Source organism: Microplitis mediator, chromosome 5 (genome assembly GCF_029852145.1).
Source record: "Microplitis mediator isolate UGA2020A chromosome 5, iyMicMedi2.1, whole genome shotgun sequence".
Classification (NCBI taxonomy): domain Eukaryota; kingdom Metazoa; phylum Arthropoda; class Insecta; order Hymenoptera; family Braconidae; genus Microplitis; species Microplitis mediator.
Genome location: NC_079973.1, coordinates 18374317 through 18394538, shown reverse-complemented (window position 1 = coordinate 18394538; position 20222 = coordinate 18374317). Strand labels below are relative to the sequence as shown.

Sequence of the window (20222 nt, the reverse complement as noted above, 5' to 3'; positions counted from 1 at the left end):
TTTTAGCCCAGTCTAATATATATATATATATTAGAGTGTCTCAAAAAAATCGACTTTTTTTTTTTTCTTGAAGAACATTGAAAAATCGACAGAGTATCTCTAGACAACGACCCTGTTAAAATATGAGACCTTAATATTAATATGTAAAGGTGGCGATTCACGATTTTATATTTTCCATTTAAATAACATGGGAAAAAAAAAATTTTAATTTTGGAATTTTATGCCTCGGCGATGGCTTATTGAACAGATAAGTTCAGGATATATTTTTGTAGGGAATTGAAGGCTCTACAAAAGAAGTCTCTTATCATTTGTTGATAAATCCATCTGTTCAAAAGTTATTGGAGCTCGAAGTCAAGTTAGAGTAAATTTCGAGATCTTTTTACTTTTCCGGCGAAACTATCGGACTTATCATAAAATGTCATGAGATCTTTTTTGTAGACAATTTTATTTCCTACAAATTATCATTGATAAATTTTTTTCAAATTCTGCATTGTTTTCTAGTTGTTTCCATTTTAATGCCAAGCTCTTAAAATCGATCAGAACACTACTTTTTTAGAAGCTTGGCATTAAAATGGAAATAACTAGAAAAAAATGAAGAATTTGAAAAAAATTTATCAATGATAATTTGTAGGAAATAAAATTGTCTACAAAAAAGATCTCATGACATTTTATGATAAGTCCGATAGTTTCGCCGGAAAAGTAAAAAGATCTCGAAATTTACTCTAACTTGACTTCGAGCTCCAATAACTTTTGAACAGATGGATTTATCAAAAAATGATAAGAGACTTCTTTTGTAGAGCCTTCAATTCCCTACAAAAATATATCCTGAACTTATCTGTTCAATAAGCCATCGCCGAGGCATAAAATTCCAAAATTAAAATTTTTTTTTTCCCATGTTATTTAAATGGAAAATATAAAATCGTGAATCGCCACCTTTACATATTAATATTAAGGTCTCATATTTTAACAGGGTCGTTGTCTAGAGATACTCTGTCGATTTTTCAATGTTCTTCAAGAAAAAAAAAAAAGTCGATTTTTTTGAGACACTCTAATATATATCTATATATAATTTGTTTTGCGGCCTTGTTCCCGAAGAATATAGATGCAAATATCCACTGCCTGTAAAATTATGACTATGCTTACTACTTTTCTTTTAGATATTTATCATTTAATTTTTTTTTTATTCACTCCTTATCTCAATTTTTTTATCCTGTAGTGTAAAGAGAAGAGGTAGAGATATTTAACTTCAACCATTCTTTAGATATTATGTTTACTTCGTCTTCTTCAAGTGTTGAGTGAAAAAAACTTCAGAAATACAATTTGTATAAAATGAAATATCACTTGATGTGATTTTTTATTTTTTTGTTCTACCATTTTTATGTACTTTACACGTGTATTTACGAATTTTGTCCTGTAGTAAGTGTAAATAATTGAATTTGGCAGTATGCCATCAGACAAAAAACTCAGCAATTATTTTTTTTTCTTAAACTATTAAATATTATTATTATTTTCTTTTTAGAAAAATATTTGAAACATTCTATAATAAAAATATTAAATAAATGCTTAGTATTTATTGAAAAGAGATTAATATTTTTTTTTTATATGATTTGTGATCATAGTGTAGGGTATAGTAAATTGCGTCATTCACTTCCGGAGAATAGTCACTGCGCAGTAACATAAATCAATTTCTTCATCTCACCGGGCCCACGCTCTCTTTAAGAAATTTTCTTTCACACATCACTTTTCAGTAGTAATACAATATATGTATTACAATAATAAACATTAACACATAGTAAAAATAATAAGGGTAATGAAATTAATTAAAAAATTTAGATGACTAATTTATTGACAAAAAAAAGTGGTAAATAATATAGAATAAAATATTATTAATGTAAATAAATAAATTTCTATGAATCAAAAAAAAAAAAAAAAATCGGTCTATCGGTTGACCCTGCGGGCCAGCCCTGAAACTTCCCGCTATTTTTGAGCTCTTTGAGCTCGAAAACATTGTTGTGGGTACATTTTCGAGCTCTTCGAGCTCGAAAATACTTTTGTATGCCATTGTTTTCGAAAAAAAACGTTTTTTACAATTTTTTCTGCAACGATATCTGACAAACGAATTGAGCGATTGAGACGGTTTAGGTGGCAATCGACGCGTTTTATTGAGTTCTACACAGAAAAAAAGGTTGACTTGGCCCAAGATAATTTTTGCCTTCATTTTTTTTCTCTTGGGCTGAGTAATTGGGTTTTTTTAATCCGAGAACATTTTCTTCGACTAATATTATAAAAATATTGTGTCAAGAATAAATAAATTTTAATTCAAGTTAAATAATCTTGATTCAAGAATAATTATTTTAAATCAAATTTATTTTGTTTCCAACCAAGTAAAAAAAACTATCAAAACAAGATACTTTTCTGTCTTGGTTGGTGAGTATAGTAAATTGTCACAATATATATCAACATCTCAAACCAAGAACTTTTTTTGCGTGGCAGAAGAACATTTACTGTCAGTTTGAGAAAACTACATTATCGACTCAAGACAACGGTCTATTGTAATGAGAAAATTTTAATTTTGATTTAAATAAATTATAATCTTAACTTAATAAAATAACTTTTCTTGAATCATGCAAATATTTACTTCACGGAAGACATAAAATTCTCCCATTGATGATTTTTTTTCTTGACTTAAAAAAAATGTAGTCTCGATTCAAGAAAATAAATGACTCTACTTGAAAAAATATATCGTCCTATATTTTTGAGTGAATTTAACCTAGTATAAATATTAAATGTTGTGAAGCAGGAAATTATATGTGTACATTCAGAATATCACGATACAGCAGTAGAGGGGATAAGAAATAAACATCCTCGATTAAGGGGTTAGGGGTAGTCAGAATTTTCAAAAAATCGATTTTTTTTTTTTTGCATTTTCTTAAAGTATAATATTTTAAAAATATTGTGTGAAAATTTGAAGTGAATCCGACAAATTCTTTTCGAGTTATTTAACAATGACCAAAGGACGCTCGGGTGCTACGTGGCATTCGAGAGCAGGTAGCTAGAAACAGCTGCAAGCAACCGACCTTTCGGGTTTCATTGTCATGAATATCTCCCCATTTTAATGTATTTATAATTATATATATATATATATATATATATATATATATATATATATATATATCCTTCTACATATATTCACAATTTGTAGGTAGTACAAGAACTGAAAAATAATTTTTGGTTGCCAGTATACCTGTAGTCGTTGCACTGATCAGTCGATAGTTTTGTGATAAATTATTTCTCAAGTGAATTAAATTATTAACCATGGGACGTGATTCTAGAAAGGTTTCAAGAGAACTTCGGAGTTCTGAAAAAATTAATAAGTCGCGTTCAGTCAAAAGAAAGAATGTTTTTAATCCGAAAACAGCCGAACGTGATGAAAGTATTCAGAGTACATCTTCTAAAAAATTAAAACAAAACACTGAAGATGATGTACCTGAAGACAGCAGTACTGAATTTCGAATAATAAATTTTATTCAGGTATTCACTGCAATTTCTGCTCTTATAAAATGTAAAAAATGTGATGGAAATGTAGTGTTTCAAACAGCAAGTACACGTGGGCTGGGATTCAAAATTGTAGTTGCATGTAATAACTGTGGAAATGAATATATTCCTTCCTGTTCTTTCGTTGGGCATTCTTATGAAATAAACAGACGTTTCATTTTTGTAATGAGAATACTAGGAATAGGATACGAAGGATTGTGCAAGTTTTGCGGCCTGATGGACATGCCGTCTTTTTTAGATAAATCTACGCATACAATTTTACTGAAACAGATTTTGAATTGTAGTAAAGCCGTCGCAGAAACCTTCATGACGAAAGCTGTGAATGAAGAAAAGCAAGCAATGCCAACAACTGAAAATGAAGATATAAATCATCTAACTGTATCGGGAGATGGAACCTGGCAAAAACGGGGATATACATCGTCATTTGGAGTTTCTTCTATAATTGGCTATTTTACTGGAAAGATTCTTGACATAAACATTAAAAGTGCATATTGTAAGCTATGTGAGTATTGGAAAAAAAAAACAAATACTGTTGAGTTCGAGGAATGGTATCAATCGCATGAAGATGTGTGTTCTGCTAATCATCAAGGGTCTTCTGGGAAAATGGAGGTGGATGCGATGGTCGAAATGTTTTCGTATTCTGAAACTAAATATGGAGTTAAGTATGCCAACTATATTGGTGATGGTGACTCCAAGACCTATTCAGGAATTATAAAATCAGATCCTTACGAAAATACAACTGTAAATAAAAAGGAATGTATAGGGCATGTCCAAAAGCGGATGGGGAGTCGATTACGTACGCTGAAGAGTAAACAAAAAGGTCTTGGTGGTCGAGGTAAGCTCACAGGAAAATTAATAGACAAACTAACTGTGTACTATGGTTTAGCAATACGCCGGCATTGTGATTCTATTGAAAATATGAAATCTGCTATAATGGCAACCTTTTATCACTACGGCTCGAGTGATGAAAAACCGAATCATGATATGTGTCCAAAAGGCGAAGAATCTTGGTGCTCTTACCAGCGCGCTGAAGCAAGAGGAGAGCTTGATACCTTTTCTCACGATTATTCTCCTTTACCTTCTGATGTTTTAAAAGCTATCAAGCCTATATACGAAGATCTTAGTAATGAAAATTTACTTTCAAGATGTGTAGGTGGATTCAATCAGAATAATAATGAAAGCTTTAACCAACTAGTATGGAAAATATGCCCAAAAACGGTAAATACTAGTTTTACCATCGTACAAATAGCTGCATACGTTGCTATGTGTATATTTAATGAGGGTATAAATTCATTATTAGTCTTGATGAATACACTAGGACTTAATTGTGGGCCTAATTCTCATCGGTATGCAGAAAGAATGGATGCTGCACGTATCAAAGTAGCAGATAAGCGCGCTAATGATAACACCCGAGAAGGTCGATTGCAACGTAGGCACCAGCAAATCGATATTTTGGAAGCTGCTATGTCGGCTGAAGAGCTATTATATGGTCCAGGAATAGATGACTCAGTGTAAGTTATTAAATAATTCTTATAATTCGACATAAATCCATAGCAAAACTTTAAATGCGTTTTTCTCAAAACTATGTTTTCTGAACTGGTGATCACTGTAACTTAAAAACTGCTCGGTAGATTTCAATAAAATTTATTGTACTTTTGAAATACATTAAAAACTCGTGCCTGATCGAAGGATTTTTTTTTTTTTTCAAAATTTCGATTTTTTTTTAACAATAAACTGTCGGTTTTTTTCTCGAAAATTTGAAAAAAATTTCCTGAGGCCGCCATTTTGTTAATTTCGAAAAAAAAAAAAAAAGCTTCGATCAGGCACAAGATTATCTATTAATAAAACTAATTTTTCTTGTCCGATTGATTTTAGATGAATCTCCAAGGACTTATGATGATCACCGCAAAGGACTTCGGGAGGAACGGGCTCTACAAAAACAGCGATAACTTTTTGAATTATTAATTTTTTTTTTTGAAATTTTCGTGAAGTCAAATCGAAACGTGTTCTAATAAAGCTATGTTTTTATTTTTGTCAAATAAAGTAATTAACTACAAAAAAAAAATTATTGAAAATCATCATTTTTTCATACCCCTGAGTACCCCTAACCCCTTAATGGTTTATGAATAACGTAAGAAAAAATAAATGGTTTGCTATGGTAGGAATCGAACCCAGACCGATTCGGCATCACGCGAGAGCTTTACCAGTTATGCTATCCGATCATTCCCTGAAAATTCGTTTACTTTACCTATATCCAGTAAGCACACTGTACAATGTAGAGTCTACACTACCGCCACTTTAGTATAGTACAGTTAGCTTTCCCAAGAGAATTTTTGCGTTGGGCCGTGAACGCAGTTGCTGTTGGTTCAAACGTCTACGCTCACTCGCCGCAACACAACAAAATACTTGAACCAAGATATTTCTTACCATTGAGTCGAGTACTTTTAATTCTTGACTCGAGTCACAAATTATCTTGATTCAAAATATATTATTCTTAAACAAAGTATATTTTACTTTTCGGACAATTGATTATATATTGGAGCAAAATATTTAATTTTCTCACTTTAAGAAAATATTTCTTACTTCAAGAAACATATATTATATCGGTTGAATAAAAAAAAAATCTTATGCCAAGATGACTAAATTTAAGAAAATTTTATTCTTGAACCAAGAAAATTTTCGTTTTCATTCAAAATTGCAAAAAATATTCTTGCGGCAAGAAAAAATTTCTTGCGCCAAGATATCCTTTTTTTCTGTGTAAAGCTGATCAGATTGTGGAATTGATTTATCTAGTCGTTTTTGAGATATTTAAAAAAAATCTGTCTAACGGTTGACCCTGCAGGCCAGCCCTAAAATTTCCCGCTGCTTTGTTGTTAATACATTTTCGAGCTCTTCGAGATCGAAAATACGTTTGTATTCCATTGCTTTCGAAAAAAACTAATTTTTACCATTTCTTTCTCCCACGATATCTCGCGAACGAATTAACCGATTTTGATGGTTGAGGCGGCAATTGACGTGTTTTCTTGAGTTTTAGAGCTGATTAGATTTTAGAATTGATCTAATGAGTCACTTCAAAGATAATCGAAAAAAAACGTTTTTTACCATTTCTTTCTCCAACGATATCTCTCGATCAAATCAACCGATTGAGATGGTTAATGCGGCGATCGACGCGTTTTATAAAGTTCTAGAGCTGATCAGATTTTGAAGACGATCGTTCAACTCGTTTCTGAGAAATCTATAAAAAACTAAAAAAAAAATCTGGGCGTCGGTTGACCCTGTGGGCCAGCCCCAAAACTTCCCGCTGTTTTCGAGCTTACGGAGCTTGAAAACATTGCTGTAAATTTATTTTCGAGCTCGAAAATGCAATTACCTGGGATTATTTTTTATGAGCTTTTCAAGCCTTACCAAGTTACGTATTTTGCTAAAGTTTGACAAGTTAAGAATCGAAAATTATTAATGAAGAAGCAGTTTTCAAATTTTTATTCTCGATTATGTTCAATGAAATAAATGTATCGAGGCAGAAATCAATGCCAGTGATCAAAATCAAGATTTGAGTGAGTTTTGACTTAGGTCAAAGCAATAATATATGAAATATCCGAGAAACACATTAAAAACTGGGTTTTTTCAATTTTTTGCTGATAATATGATTTAAACTCAAGAACAAGTTAGATGACAATCTATGATGATCAAAAAAGACTATAAAGAGGAATAGTTGGTATGATTTCAGACACATTTAGTACATTATATTTTGATTTATCCGGAAAAGATAACGTTTTATGTTATTTTTTTAACTTTTCAGCGCCGATATCTTTTGAACTAATGAACCGATTTTGACGTTTGAGGTGGCAATCGGCGCGTTTTCTCGAATTCTAGAGCTGATATAATTTTGAAATCGATCCGTTCTGCCGTTTTGAAGATATTTGGAAAAACCCGTTTTTCACCATTTCTTTCTCCAACGATATCTCTTGAACAAATTAACCGATTGAGATGGTTAAGGCGGCGATCGACGCGTTTTATCAAGTTCTAGAGCTGATTAGATTTTGAAGTTGATCGTTCAGCTCGTTTCTGAGAAATCAATCAAAAACTAAAAAAAAAAAATTTTTTTTTTTCGTAATTCGCCAATATTTTCGAGTCTACCTGATCAAATGTTCTGAAATTTTCAGGAAAGATGACGGCCAACAAACTCTTTCGATTACCGCAGAAACCGTTCATTCATTCAAAATGGTTGATTAGTTGACAAGTTATAGAGAGTTTCCACAGGGACACACACCCAAACACACACACACACACACACACACACACACACACATACATATACTCGGTCATCATTCTGAAAATAGTCAGAATGGCTTCCTAGGATCTCAAAACGTCGACATCTGATGAAAACTCAATTTTCGAAAATCGGACCGAAACCAATAACTTCCCGAATTTCTGACAATTTTCTTAGCGGGAAGTAAAAAAAAAAAAATTATTTTTCGAATTTATCATTGTTGAAATAATTGAAGGCGCTAAACTGGTATGGTAGCTAAAACTATAAATTCTTAATAGTGCACGGAAAAAAATAATCGGTAGCAGCTACCGATCGCTTATCGGTAGCTGCTACCGATTATTTTTTTCCGTGTGGTTATTATATTTATATTGTGATGATAATTTTATCGAATTAGGCTTGTTTACATTTTGAAAGTTAAAATATTGCTAGATGATTAATAATCCCAAATTGTTAAATCATTTTTGTCACTATCACAATTGCATATAGGTTTTAGACCAACGCTCGGCACGCATTTAATGCATTGAGTGCGCCTTGCTCAACTATCCCCGAATGAGGCAACAAAGTAAAAGTTAAATTATAAAAAGATGATAAGAGTTAAAAATAAATAACCATGGTTATTAATTATATATATATATGAAAGAGCAATAATTTAGTTATCTTTGAATACTTAAGTGATCACGAAAAATTATTTTCATATACGAGTATAGGAGTAAAATTCTGAAGACCTGTTACTTTTTTTTTCGATGCAAAAAAAAAACGAAGCTTTCTGTTAATTAGTCCACTGTAAAAAATAAGGTACTGACATCATACCCCCTAAGAGGTTGACAAATTTCTTCTTCCATGAAACCAAATTCGTTTGAACCAACGAAAACTAGTTTGTCTCAAGAAAATCATTTTTATTGAATGAAAATCTCTACCCGATTATGAGAAATTGCTTAAGCGTTTATGTTAAAAGTTTAAGGTTTGACCGTAATTAAACTAACATTTGATTGAATTAAAATAAATACTTGATTTAAAATAAAAACTTATTAAAACAAACTTTTCAACTTTTAGAAATTTAACTGAAACTCTTGGAACGTTTAGTTTGACACCCTCACATGTTTCAATGAAACAAAAGTAGTTTCCTATAATACCGAACGTGTCGTGTCAACCGACAAGTTTCTTGGGGAGAGAATTCGACGAGGTTGCAGGAATAATTTGACGCACTCACATTAAAACTGAAAAATATTCGACAAGAATATAAATGTATTCGTTACAAAATATCGAACTATATTTGAATGAAGGTCTTTATATTATCACGGAAAAAAGAGCAGTTGAAAAATTGAACTCATATCTGAGTATTTATTACAGTTTCGTATAGTAGTAAAGCGCTGCGACTTTGAAACTGTAAAAATTACACTTTTATCCCGGCATAACAAATATTACAGTTTCATACTCGATATTATCCAATTCTCTATAGTAAACAGATTTTATAATTTTAAATTGTATTCTAAAAATTACAATCTCACACTGTAATTTTTTCTACAAATTCTTCAAATTTTATTTCCTGAGACAGAAAAATTTAATTATTACAGTTTCATATAGTAAAAAGTATTTCTTTTGCTTGAATTTATACTTCGAAATTGCTAACATATGAAATATAAGCTACAATCTTTACAGTTTCATTCGACAAAAGATATTCTTTTTTTTTTTTTTTGAAATTCGATATTTAAAATAATGATGACTATATAGTTTAACTATAGTTTAAGATTAAAAAATTTACAGTTTCATAAAGTAATATTTATTTTTTTCTCTTAAATCTATATAATAAAAATTTTTATATCTATAGTACAATAATTTTTGTTTTTTAGTTATTATCGGATTCAAATGTGTTAATAAATATTCATAAGTCATTGTCCGAATATGACGAAAAATATTAATATTGACGTACTTGATGTTGTAAAGCTACAATACAAGGCAAATTTTCCTTACTATAGTTTTTTAGTTTCCTCTTACATTGAGCTTCTTCATCTATATATTAATCAGTAATATCAACTATTGTAGATGAATAGTACCACAAAACCACCAATTAAAAATCAATTTTAACGATATAAACTTTTATTTAATAATTCAAATAATCACATAAAATTTATGACTTGACGCAATCACATCTAATAAAGAACTGTCTATAAAACAGAAGCACAAAGCACATTTGTTTGTAGTCGTTTGTTACTCGAGCTATGGGCAAGATGCCTCCCTGACGCTATTCGACTTATGGTCACTGCCTTAGCGTGAGTGAGATACTAAAAAGCGAAATATTAAATATTGAAAAATAAAGTTTTCAAACTGTAAAACTTACCGACTAAAATTTACAAATTTCTATCCGAAACTGTAATTTTTATTTACAATATGTGAATTCACAAATTAATTTAGTTAAAATCACATTTTCAATCGTTATTATTACTATTCCGTATAGTAGAGTTCTTCTTAAGATATAGAATTTAAAAATTACAGTGTGAGCTGTGATTTTTCTCAGATCATTTATCATTCTCGACAATTGATAACTCACAGTGTAATTTTTATATTATGAATAAATAAAAGGAATTGTTTCAGAAAGCAAAAAATACATCACCAATAAATCTTAATTTTTACAGTTTCACCTATCAACTATTAATTTTTAAATAAAGCAAGAATTCAAAATAAAAAGTAAATAATACTTTGAAGATTTTTAGGTAGATTTTTTTAAAAATCTAACTATTGTATTTGTCCTCATGGTCGATTTTTCAAGGAATTTCGTCATAAACTATCATAATTAGTTGAGTAGAGTTCAAAAATACCATTCGTTAAAAAATTTATATATATTTATGTAATATAACGGACTTTTGAGGACACGATTGCGTCTACAATTCTTATCCGATCTTAATGAAATTTTCTACACTTATTTTATGTGTAATTACCACGGTTAAGTTCGAAGATGGGCTGAATCCGTCGTTTAGTTTAGAAGTTATGGCTGTTTGAAATTTTAACGATTTTTCGAAAAAATCAGTTTTTAGTCAATTTTAAAGTCCATATAACTTTAAAACTGAAACTCATAGATAATTTCTGTAAAAAGTATTTCAAAGCTTGATTAATAAGCTTTAATTTATGACCTTAACTTTTATATTTTGACCATTTTTTCCAATACTTTGATAGCCTTGAAAATTTTAATGGAATCAAAAAATGTTGAAAATATGGTTTTCAATCCACATAACTTATGCTTGTCCCATTATAATCCGGTTTCGTCAGTGGTATTTTATTGTGAAGAAAATAACCTGTAAATTTCACTGCTATTATATATTTTAAAAGGATTTCTTTTATCACTTATGTTGTTTCAAACGTACCTGTACGTCCTATAATTATAACTGGTCTTGCCATCGTAATAGCGATTACAATTATGATCATATTAATTAAATTTTCTATATACTTTGTTGACGTGAAGGTTAGTTTGGTACATTACCTATATAATGTTTTGTCAAATGAACTATCTGAAGTTCTCTAGCGAAAATAGTCGTTGTCTTTTTTTACCCTCACTCTTAGAAAACAAGCCTAATTTCATATCATGACAATACACTAACATGAATCACAAGATATGTATGTATGAAACTTTTTGTATAGATTAATTGGAAAATCTACCTTCCATTTCGGCTGCCGAATGGCCTTTTTTAAACTAAAATTACATTTTAAACTGTAAAATTTACTGCTACAAATTGTATTAATTTTATTACTATAACAAATTTCTAAAATTGCAGTTTAAGTTTTAATGTTTAAAGATTTTTGCCCCGAAAGCCTATTTTTACTGTAGAAACTGTAATTTTTCAACTGCTCTTTTTTCCGTGATCGATTAAATAAAAAAATTCATTTATAAAAAGTCACATATTTATTTCACTTAGATCAATGTATAAGCAATCGACTGTATATATCCATTCAATATGAAAACAAAATACTAGAAGCACAACTAAACTAAAAATTTCCTACAGGTTCCGTAGCATAGCGGTAAAGCGTCTGACTCTCGCGCGTACAAGAAAGAAAATAAACTTTAAAAATTACTATTTGAAATTATAACCCGGAACCCGGTTGTTAATATGGAGAATCTTAACATTCAAATACACTAATGGAAAAAATTAAAGGATCAAAAAAAATTCCAAATTTTTTGGGGATTTTCAACAGGCCCTAAATTTGAAAGAAATGGTCGTACAAGAAATAAAAAAAGAGGAAATTGTAGCTCCAAGTGTCTACTCTTTGGATTAGAACTTCAAAATTTTTTAGCGTCAGCGGTTTTAGAGTAATCTTAGAAAAACCAGCGACAAAAAAATTTTCAAATTTTTTTAATTTCTTTTTTTTGGAATAACTTTAGGAAATTTACAAAACCAACACCCAATCATTTTTAATACGTTAACGTCGCTGCATTTCGTGATTTTACTGATCTCTCAGTCATTAAATTCAAAAAAAATTTTTTTTTTTTGAAAATTTGGTTTGAAAAAAAACTTTTTTCTTTTTCAGCTCAGAAAAAATGGTTGTTTTCATCTTGTTGAAGATTATGAGCTTTTCAGAGCAAAAAACGTGATCCTTTAATTTTTTTTTAAATTTGATCGAGTGAAACAAATAAACGGCTGGTTGGATTGATCTGACTCTTTGTAGGGTTTTTGTGAACATATTGAACTGTAAAATGCACAGTTAACATTATCGATTTCCACAATATTTTCGTTTCAGCGCTTGATTTTCCAAAAAACCACAAAAAGCCCTTTTTTGTTGCATTTTTAAATTCAGGTGACGATAGGAAAAATTTTTTTTTTCGAAAAAACAATGGCTAATCGTTGAAGGGAATTTATTCAAGTTTTTAAAACCCACCATTTACTTTCTGTGCGATCATTGATTTCTGAGATATCGATAATCAAAGACAAAAGAATCCTTTTCCATTTGAAGACCGATATCTCGGCGAGATCGAAGTGGACGTATCAAGGTCCATAAAAAAATAAATTAAAGCTGAATAATGAAGGTATCCGATCCTCATAGTGGTCACACTGCAAATCCAAGTGTTTTATTTTAAAACACTTTAAGCGTTTAAATACTTGTAGTCACCAACTAAACACTATTTTAGTGTTTAAAGTGTAGTAAACATTTTAAACGTTTAATTTTAACACACATAAAGTGTTTTAGATACACTGATAGAAGGATTTCTTGGCATTTAAAAAAGATTTCTTAGTATTTAAGAAATCATTTCTTAAATACTAAGAAATCTTTTTTAAATGCTACGAAATCCTTCTATCAGTGTAATAAGGCACCTAAAGTGTTTAGGCATCAATAAACACTTTAAGTGTTTAGTGTCATTAATTAATAATATAAATATTTTTAAAATACAAATTATAATTTTTCCATTGGAGCACAATCAATGAAATTTTTATAATAATATTTCTAATATTAAAAATAATAGTTGCCTTTGAATAAAAGTCGTTATTGATTGTTGTCATATCCTGGAATCATATTTTTATTATCAGAAGATTCAGATAATTATTGCATCACACATTCAGCATAAAAATAGAAATGGAATTTAGTATAAATTAAAAATATATTTGTTTATTTATCCAAAAAAAAAAGCTCTAAAAAATGTTTACACTTGAAAAAAATTAGAAACCATAAAAGTATAGCTTTAAAATAACTGGTTATTTATTGACTTATAAAAATCATTCAGAATCTAAAAATATACAGTATAATACAAATAATTAATTACAATAAAATAATAAAAGAACTAGAAAAAGATCGGCAACACATTTGATGAAAATTAGTTAAAATTTGAAAAGATAAATAAATAAATATTTATTTTCTTCCATTAAGTGTAACATAAATTTTATAATATTGTTGGAATGTTATTTTTGAATTATGTCCATATTACTGCCATAGCATCTTTCAATTGTGACAGTCCTTACAAATTTCCGCATTTGTTTTATCCATCTTAAGAACTGGAATAGAAATTGAATAGTACCATTAATATAGTCATAAAATCTACAATTACAGAATTTTAGGTTGATGAGCAAATTTTATTGTAGAGAAATTAATATTAAAAATTAATAATTTAATTAACTATTCAATTTTCATTATTATTTCATATTTTTTTATTAAATTTTTTTAATTATTTTAAAAATGTTTATTATTTTCTAAATTTAATATTTAATAATTTATAAAAAATATTAAATTTAGAGAATAATTAATATATATTACATACATACTTTATACAAAATATTATTAGATTATTAATTATAATTATTTATTATTTTAATTTAATATTCGATTGTAATTTTTATCACAAATTTTGTGTTAAATTTATTGATTTATTTTTTAAATATTTATTTATTTATTTATTTTTCCTAAATTGTACAACGTTACGTTTTTTACAGGTTATATCTTATGTATATTTAAATATATTTTTATACTTTGTATATTTATTTTTTAAATATTATATAATCAATAATAAATATTTAAAATTAATAATTTAATAATATTTAGTAGAAATTAGATTAAATAATAATATAATAATTTATATTAATAAATAATACATACGGATAGTTAACCTCAATTATATTGCAGCACTCGAAAAAGTATATAAGCACAATTTTCTTCACTAATATTTACAAATAAGTAGTAAATAATAAGGGGCAGAGGCAGCCGATCGGTTCATGTGTGGCTCGGGCGATCATCAAAGTTAAGCAGCACCGAGCGCGGTTACTGTTTGGCTGGATGACCGCTTAGCCATGCATTGAGCTTGATCGGACGTCTCTGTGCGCTAGGCGAGGACTGAAGAGCCAGTGATCGGTAAAATGGGAATTTTATCGATCACTGGAACTTCACCTGCTCCGAAAAATGACAGCTGTACTGGCAAAAGGTTTTCTCTGTGGTTTCCCTTTGCCGCTATACTCCCACGGCAAAAAGGTGGGGTATAGGGCATTACGTAATGATTCAGTACAGAAGCACAAGTCGGTCCACAGCCGCATGAAAAAGAGGAGGGAATAGAAAAAGGTAGCGATTGCGATTAAAGGCAAGAAGTGTAAAAGGCATAAATATGCTATACACTGTTAACAATAATAAAAAAAAAAAAAAAGTAGTAAATAATATTTATCAAAATGTTCAATTTAAATCAATATAGTGATTCTAAATCACTATAGTGATTCACTATACTGAATATGATTATTAAGAACATATAAAATTCGCACTTTTAAAACACGTGTTGTGTATGTAGCAACTTCAACATTTAGTTTTCGTGTAACACCTGTGCGCGCGCATCGTAAAGATGCGGATCATACATTAACATATATGATAGTACATTTAGTAATATATGGCCTCATATATTATATACATGAACAGTAGGGTGGGCCAAAAAAAGTGACTTTTTTTTTTTTTTTTAGTTACAGTGAAAATATTGTTTGAGATGATGAAAACAAAATTCTATTAAAATTTGAGCTCTTAATATTAATATTAAGAGGTGCCTATTTGCAATTCTCCATTTCCCATTGAAATAATATGGGAAAAAAATTTTTTATTTTTCTAGCTCGGCATTCGCACGTCATATGAATGAGTCCAAAGCATATTCTTGTAGAGAATTTAACGCTCTACAAAAAAGGTTTTTTATCATTTTTTGATAAATCCATTCATTCGAAAGCTATCGGAGCTGGAAGTCAAATCTATAATAAATTTCCAGATCTTTTTACTTTTCCAGCAAAACTATCAGACTTATCAAAAAATGTCATAGGATCTTTTTTATAGATAATTTTATTCCCTACAAATTCGTTGAAATAAAGTTCATTCAAATTCCGCATTGTTTTCTAGTTATTTTCATTTTAATCTTAAGTTCTCAGAATAGAGTAGAAGACTATTATTATTTTTACGAGCTTGGTATTATCATGATATGAACCGAGTTCAATCATTTGTAAAATTTTATTTTCAATACAAAAAAATACGTTTTGATACATCTATATCGTAATGCATAAATATATTTGACAATTATTACACTTTTATATTTTGAAATTGTTATTTGTATCATTTGTCGATTGACAAAATTGATAGAATTTTTTTAAACTGTTTAAGAAATTTAAGCGTTTTATAAGATACATGTTTTTTAGATTAAACGTTTTTTCTGAAAAAGTATTTAATTCCGGAATATCTGTTTTAATTTAAAACACTCGATGTTTTTTTAAACGTTTAATGTAACAGTAAGTGCTTTATAATAAAACAGGTAGAAGTGTTTTTTTCTTTAAACGGATAAAACGTATTCGGATTAAACACTTAAGTGTGTTACGCGAACCTTTAAAAAACTTGTAATGATTTATGCGATTGTTTAAACGTTTATACCGTTTTACTTCTAAGCGCTTAAGTTGCAGAAAACACTAACGTGTTTTATTTTAACACAGTAAGTTAAACACTTGGATTTGCAGTGTAGGTTTTGAATTTTCAATCAAGGTTTTAAATTTAAAGTCTTAAAGTATTGAATTCCCAAATCCTGACTTAAGGGGTTAGGGGTAGTCAGAATTTTCAAAAAATCGATTTTTTTTTTTTTGCATTTTCTTAAAGTATAATATTTTAAAAATATTGTGTGAAAATTTGAAGTGAATCCGACAAATTCTTTTCGAGTTATTTAACAATGACCAAAGGACGCTCGGGTGCTACGTGGCATTCGAGAGCAGGTAGCTAGAAACAGCTGCAAGCAACCGACCTTTCGGGTTTCATTGTCATGAATATCTCCCCATTTTAATGTATTTATAATTATATATATATATATATATATATATATATATATATATATATATATATATCCTTCTACATATATTCACAATTTGTAGGTAGTACAAGAACTGAAAAATAATTTTTGGTTGCCAGTATACCTGTAGTCGTTGCACTGATCAGTCGATAGTTTTGTGATAAATTATTTCTCAAGTGAATTAAATTATTAACCATGGGACGTGATTCTAGAAAGGTTTCAAGAGAACTTCGGAGTTCTGAAAAAATTAATAAGTCGCGTTCAGTCAAAAGAAAGAATGTTTTTAATCCGAAAACAGCCGAACGTGATGAAAGTATTCAGAGTACATCTTCTAAAAAATTAAAACAAAACACTGAAGATGATGTACCTGAAGACAGCAGTACTGAATTTCGAATAATAAATTTTATTCAGGTATTCACTGCAATTTCTGCTCTTATAAAATGTAAAAAATGTGATGGAAATGTAGTGTTTCAAACAGCAAGTACACGTGGGCTGGGATTCAAAATTGTAGTTGCATGTAATAACTGTGGAAATGAATATATTCCTTCCTGTTCTTTCGTTGGGCATTCTTATGAAATAAACAGACGTTTCATTTTTGTAATGAGAATACTAGGAATAGGATACGAAGGATTGTGCAAGTTTTGCGGCCTGATGGACATGCCGTCTTTTTTAGATAAATCTACGCATACAATTTTACTGAAACAGATTTTGAATTGTAGTAAAGCCGTCGCAGAAACCTTCATGACGAAAGCTGTGAATGAAGAAAAGCAAGCAATGCCAACAACTGAAAATGAAGATATAAATCATCTAACTGTATCGGGAGATGGAACCTGGCAAAAACGGGGATATACATCGTCATTTGGAGTTTCTTCTATAATTGGCTATTTTACTGGAAAGATTCTTGACATAAACATTAAAAGTGCATATTGTAAGCTATGTGAGTATTGGAAAAAAAAAACAAATACTGTTGAGTTCGAGGAATGGTATCAATCGCATGAAGATGTGTGTTCTGCTAATCATCAAGGGTCTTCTGGGAAAATGGAGGTGGATGCGATGGTCGAAATGTTTTCGTATTCTGAAACTAAATATGGAGTTAAGTATGCCAACTATATTGGTGATGGTGACTCCAAGACCTATTCAGGAATTATAAAATCAGATCCTTACGAAAATACAACTGTAAATAAAAAGGAATGTATAGGGCATGTCCAAAAGCGGATGGGGAGTCGATTACGTACGCTGAAGAGTAAACAAAAAGGTCTTGGTGGTCGAGGTAAGCTCACAGGAAAATTAATAGACAAACTAACTGTGTACTATGGTTTAGCAATACGCCGGCATTGTGATTCTATTGAAAATATGAAATCTGCTATAATGGCAACCTTTTATCACTACGGCTCGAGTGATGAAAAACCGAATCATGATATGTGTCCAAAAGGCGAAGAATCTTGGTGCTCTTACCAGCGCGCTGAAGCAAGAGGAGAGCTTGATACCTTTTCTCACGATTATTCTCCTTTACCTTCTGATGTTTTAAAAGCTATCAAGCCTATATACGAAGATCTTAGTAATGAAAATTTACTTTCAAGATGTGTAGGTGGATTCAATCAGAATAATAATGAAAGCTTTAACCAACTAGTATGGAAAATATGCCCAAAAACGGTAAATACTAGTTTTACCATCGTACAAATAGCTGCATACGTTGCTATGTGTATATTTAATGAGGGTATAAATTCATTATTAGTCTTGATGAATACACTAGGACTTAATTGTGGGCCTAATTCTCATCGGTATGCAGAAAGAATGGATGCTGCACGTATCAAAGTAGCAGATAAGCGCGCTAATGATAACACCCGAGAAGGTCGATTGCAACGTAGGCACCAGCAAATCGATATTTTGGAAGCTGCTATGTCGGCTGAAGAGCTATTATATGGTCCAGGAATAGATGACTCAGTGTAAGTTATTAAATAATTCTTATAATTCGACATAAATCCATAGCAAAACTTTAAATGCGTTTTTCTCAAAACTATGTTTTCTGAACTGGTGATCACTGTAACTTAAAAACTGCTCGGTAGATTTCAATAAAATTTATTGTACTTTTGAAATACATTAAAAACTCGTGCCTGATCGAAGGATTTTTTTTTTTTTTCAAAATTTCGATTTTTTTTTAACAATAAACTGTCGGTTTTTTTCTCGAAAATTTGAAAAAAATTTCCTGAGGCCGCCATTTTGTTAATTTCGAAAAAAAAAAAAAAAGCTTCGATCAGGCACAAGATTATCTATTAATAAAACTAATTTTTCTTGTCCGATTGATTTTAGATGAATCTCCAAGGACTTATGATGATCACCGCAAAGGACTTCGGGAGGAACGGGCTCTACAAAAACAGCGATAACTTTTTGAATTATTAATTTTTTTTTTTGAAATTTTCGTGAAGTCAAATCGAAACGTGTTCTAATAAAGCTATGTTTTTATTTTTGTCAAATAAAGTAATTAACTACAAAAAAAAAATTATTGAAAATCATCATTTTTTCATACCCCTGAGTACCCCTAACCCCTTAAATTTAAGATAATCGGTCTTGAATTTTGATAGTCAATTGTATGGGAAATTTAATGACGAAAAAGTTTAGATAAAAAGTTCCAATCCATTTCTCGTAAATTTACAATAGAAATTTCTAACAGTGTATGATTATTGTAAGTTTAACAATAATTAAATATTAATTTCGAGGCCATAAGATATTCATTTGATGACAATTTTAAGACTTTTATACAAAAGTGGTTAACTACTGGTGCCCGGTCAACTGGAGCGTTTACCCTATGAAAAAAAATTTTAAGATAATTTTCGATACTCAAAGAACTGCATGAATCTCTTGAGTTGACAGCAATAAGTTCTCAAGTTAGAATCAATTGATTTTGAAATTAATACGAATTATGTGTCTGTTGATAGTAATTTAGGTATAGAATATATAAGCGTAAATATTTTTTTCTGATGAAAAAAAATTTATCACTAACAAACAAAAAATAATAAAAAAAAAAATATTGTTAATTAATCATATCTTATCAATTTAACACGATACAAGATTATGCGTAGAAAACATTCCATTTGTGCGTAGTATAGTTCCGATGATTTTTCATATTTCATCACTTATCTTTTTTTTTGTTTTTCTATCATAATATAAATTAGGATATCGTATATTTATTGAATAAAGTAGAGTGTGTCATAAAAAACATATGTTTTGAGTAAAAAAATTTATAAATCATCATCATTAATCTTTTGATGGTTCAATAATTTAAGATAAAGTTTAGTAGATTTGATTTATTCTCAGGAAATTTAAATATTCTTAATTTCTTATACACTACAATATTTAAAAAAATAAATTTAATAGTATAAGATGAGAAATAATTGGGCATTTAAATGGTTTAATGTTAAATTAGTTATACAATATAGCAGAATAATTTTAATGGATATATTTAATTATGTACATATATTCAATTGTGAAATGCGTACATAGTATTTGATGTTAAATAATTTGGCAAGTAAATCGAGTAATATTTTCCACTCATCCGCGGTATAATTGTCATTGATAAACAGGGAAAAGAGAGCTTTTACGCAATGTTGGCCATCACGCCTGCCAAGAAAATTC

At 29.6% G+C, this 20222-nt stretch overlaps 2 protein-coding genes across 2 annotated transcripts; both read left to right on the top strand.

Annotated features, from left to right (window-relative positions):
• The first annotated feature begins 3196 nt into the window (after window positions 1-3196).
• LOC130668255 (uncharacterized) lies at window positions 3197-5655 on the top strand. Its single transcript, XM_057470447.1, has 2 exons — window positions 3197-5066; window positions 5431-5655. Exons 1-2 carry the CDS (start codon window positions 3316-3318, stop codon window positions 5432-5434), a joined length of 1755 nt encoding a protein of 584 aa, XP_057326430.1. The 5' UTR covers window positions 3197-3315; the 3' UTR covers window positions 5435-5655.
• Window positions 5656-16665: 11010 nt separating this feature from the next.
• Window positions 16666-19130, top strand: LOC130668254 (uncharacterized). Its single transcript, XM_057470445.1, has 2 exons — window positions 16666-18535; window positions 18900-19130. Exons 1-2 carry the CDS (start codon window positions 16785-16787, stop codon window positions 18901-18903), a joined length of 1755 nt encoding a protein of 584 aa, XP_057326428.1. The 5' UTR covers window positions 16666-16784; the 3' UTR covers window positions 18904-19130.
• Window positions 19131-20222: the final 1092 nt, after the last annotated feature.

Excerpts from the sequence above, each read along its gene's own strand:
- LOC130668255 (XM_057470447.1), top strand. The coding sequence starts at position 3,316 with ATGGGACGTGATTCTAGAAAGGTTTCAAGAGAACTTCGGAGTTCTGAA.
- LOC130668254 (XM_057470445.1), top strand. The coding sequence starts at position 16,785 with ATGGGACGTGATTCTAGAAAGGTTTCAAGAGAACTTCGGAGTTCTGAA.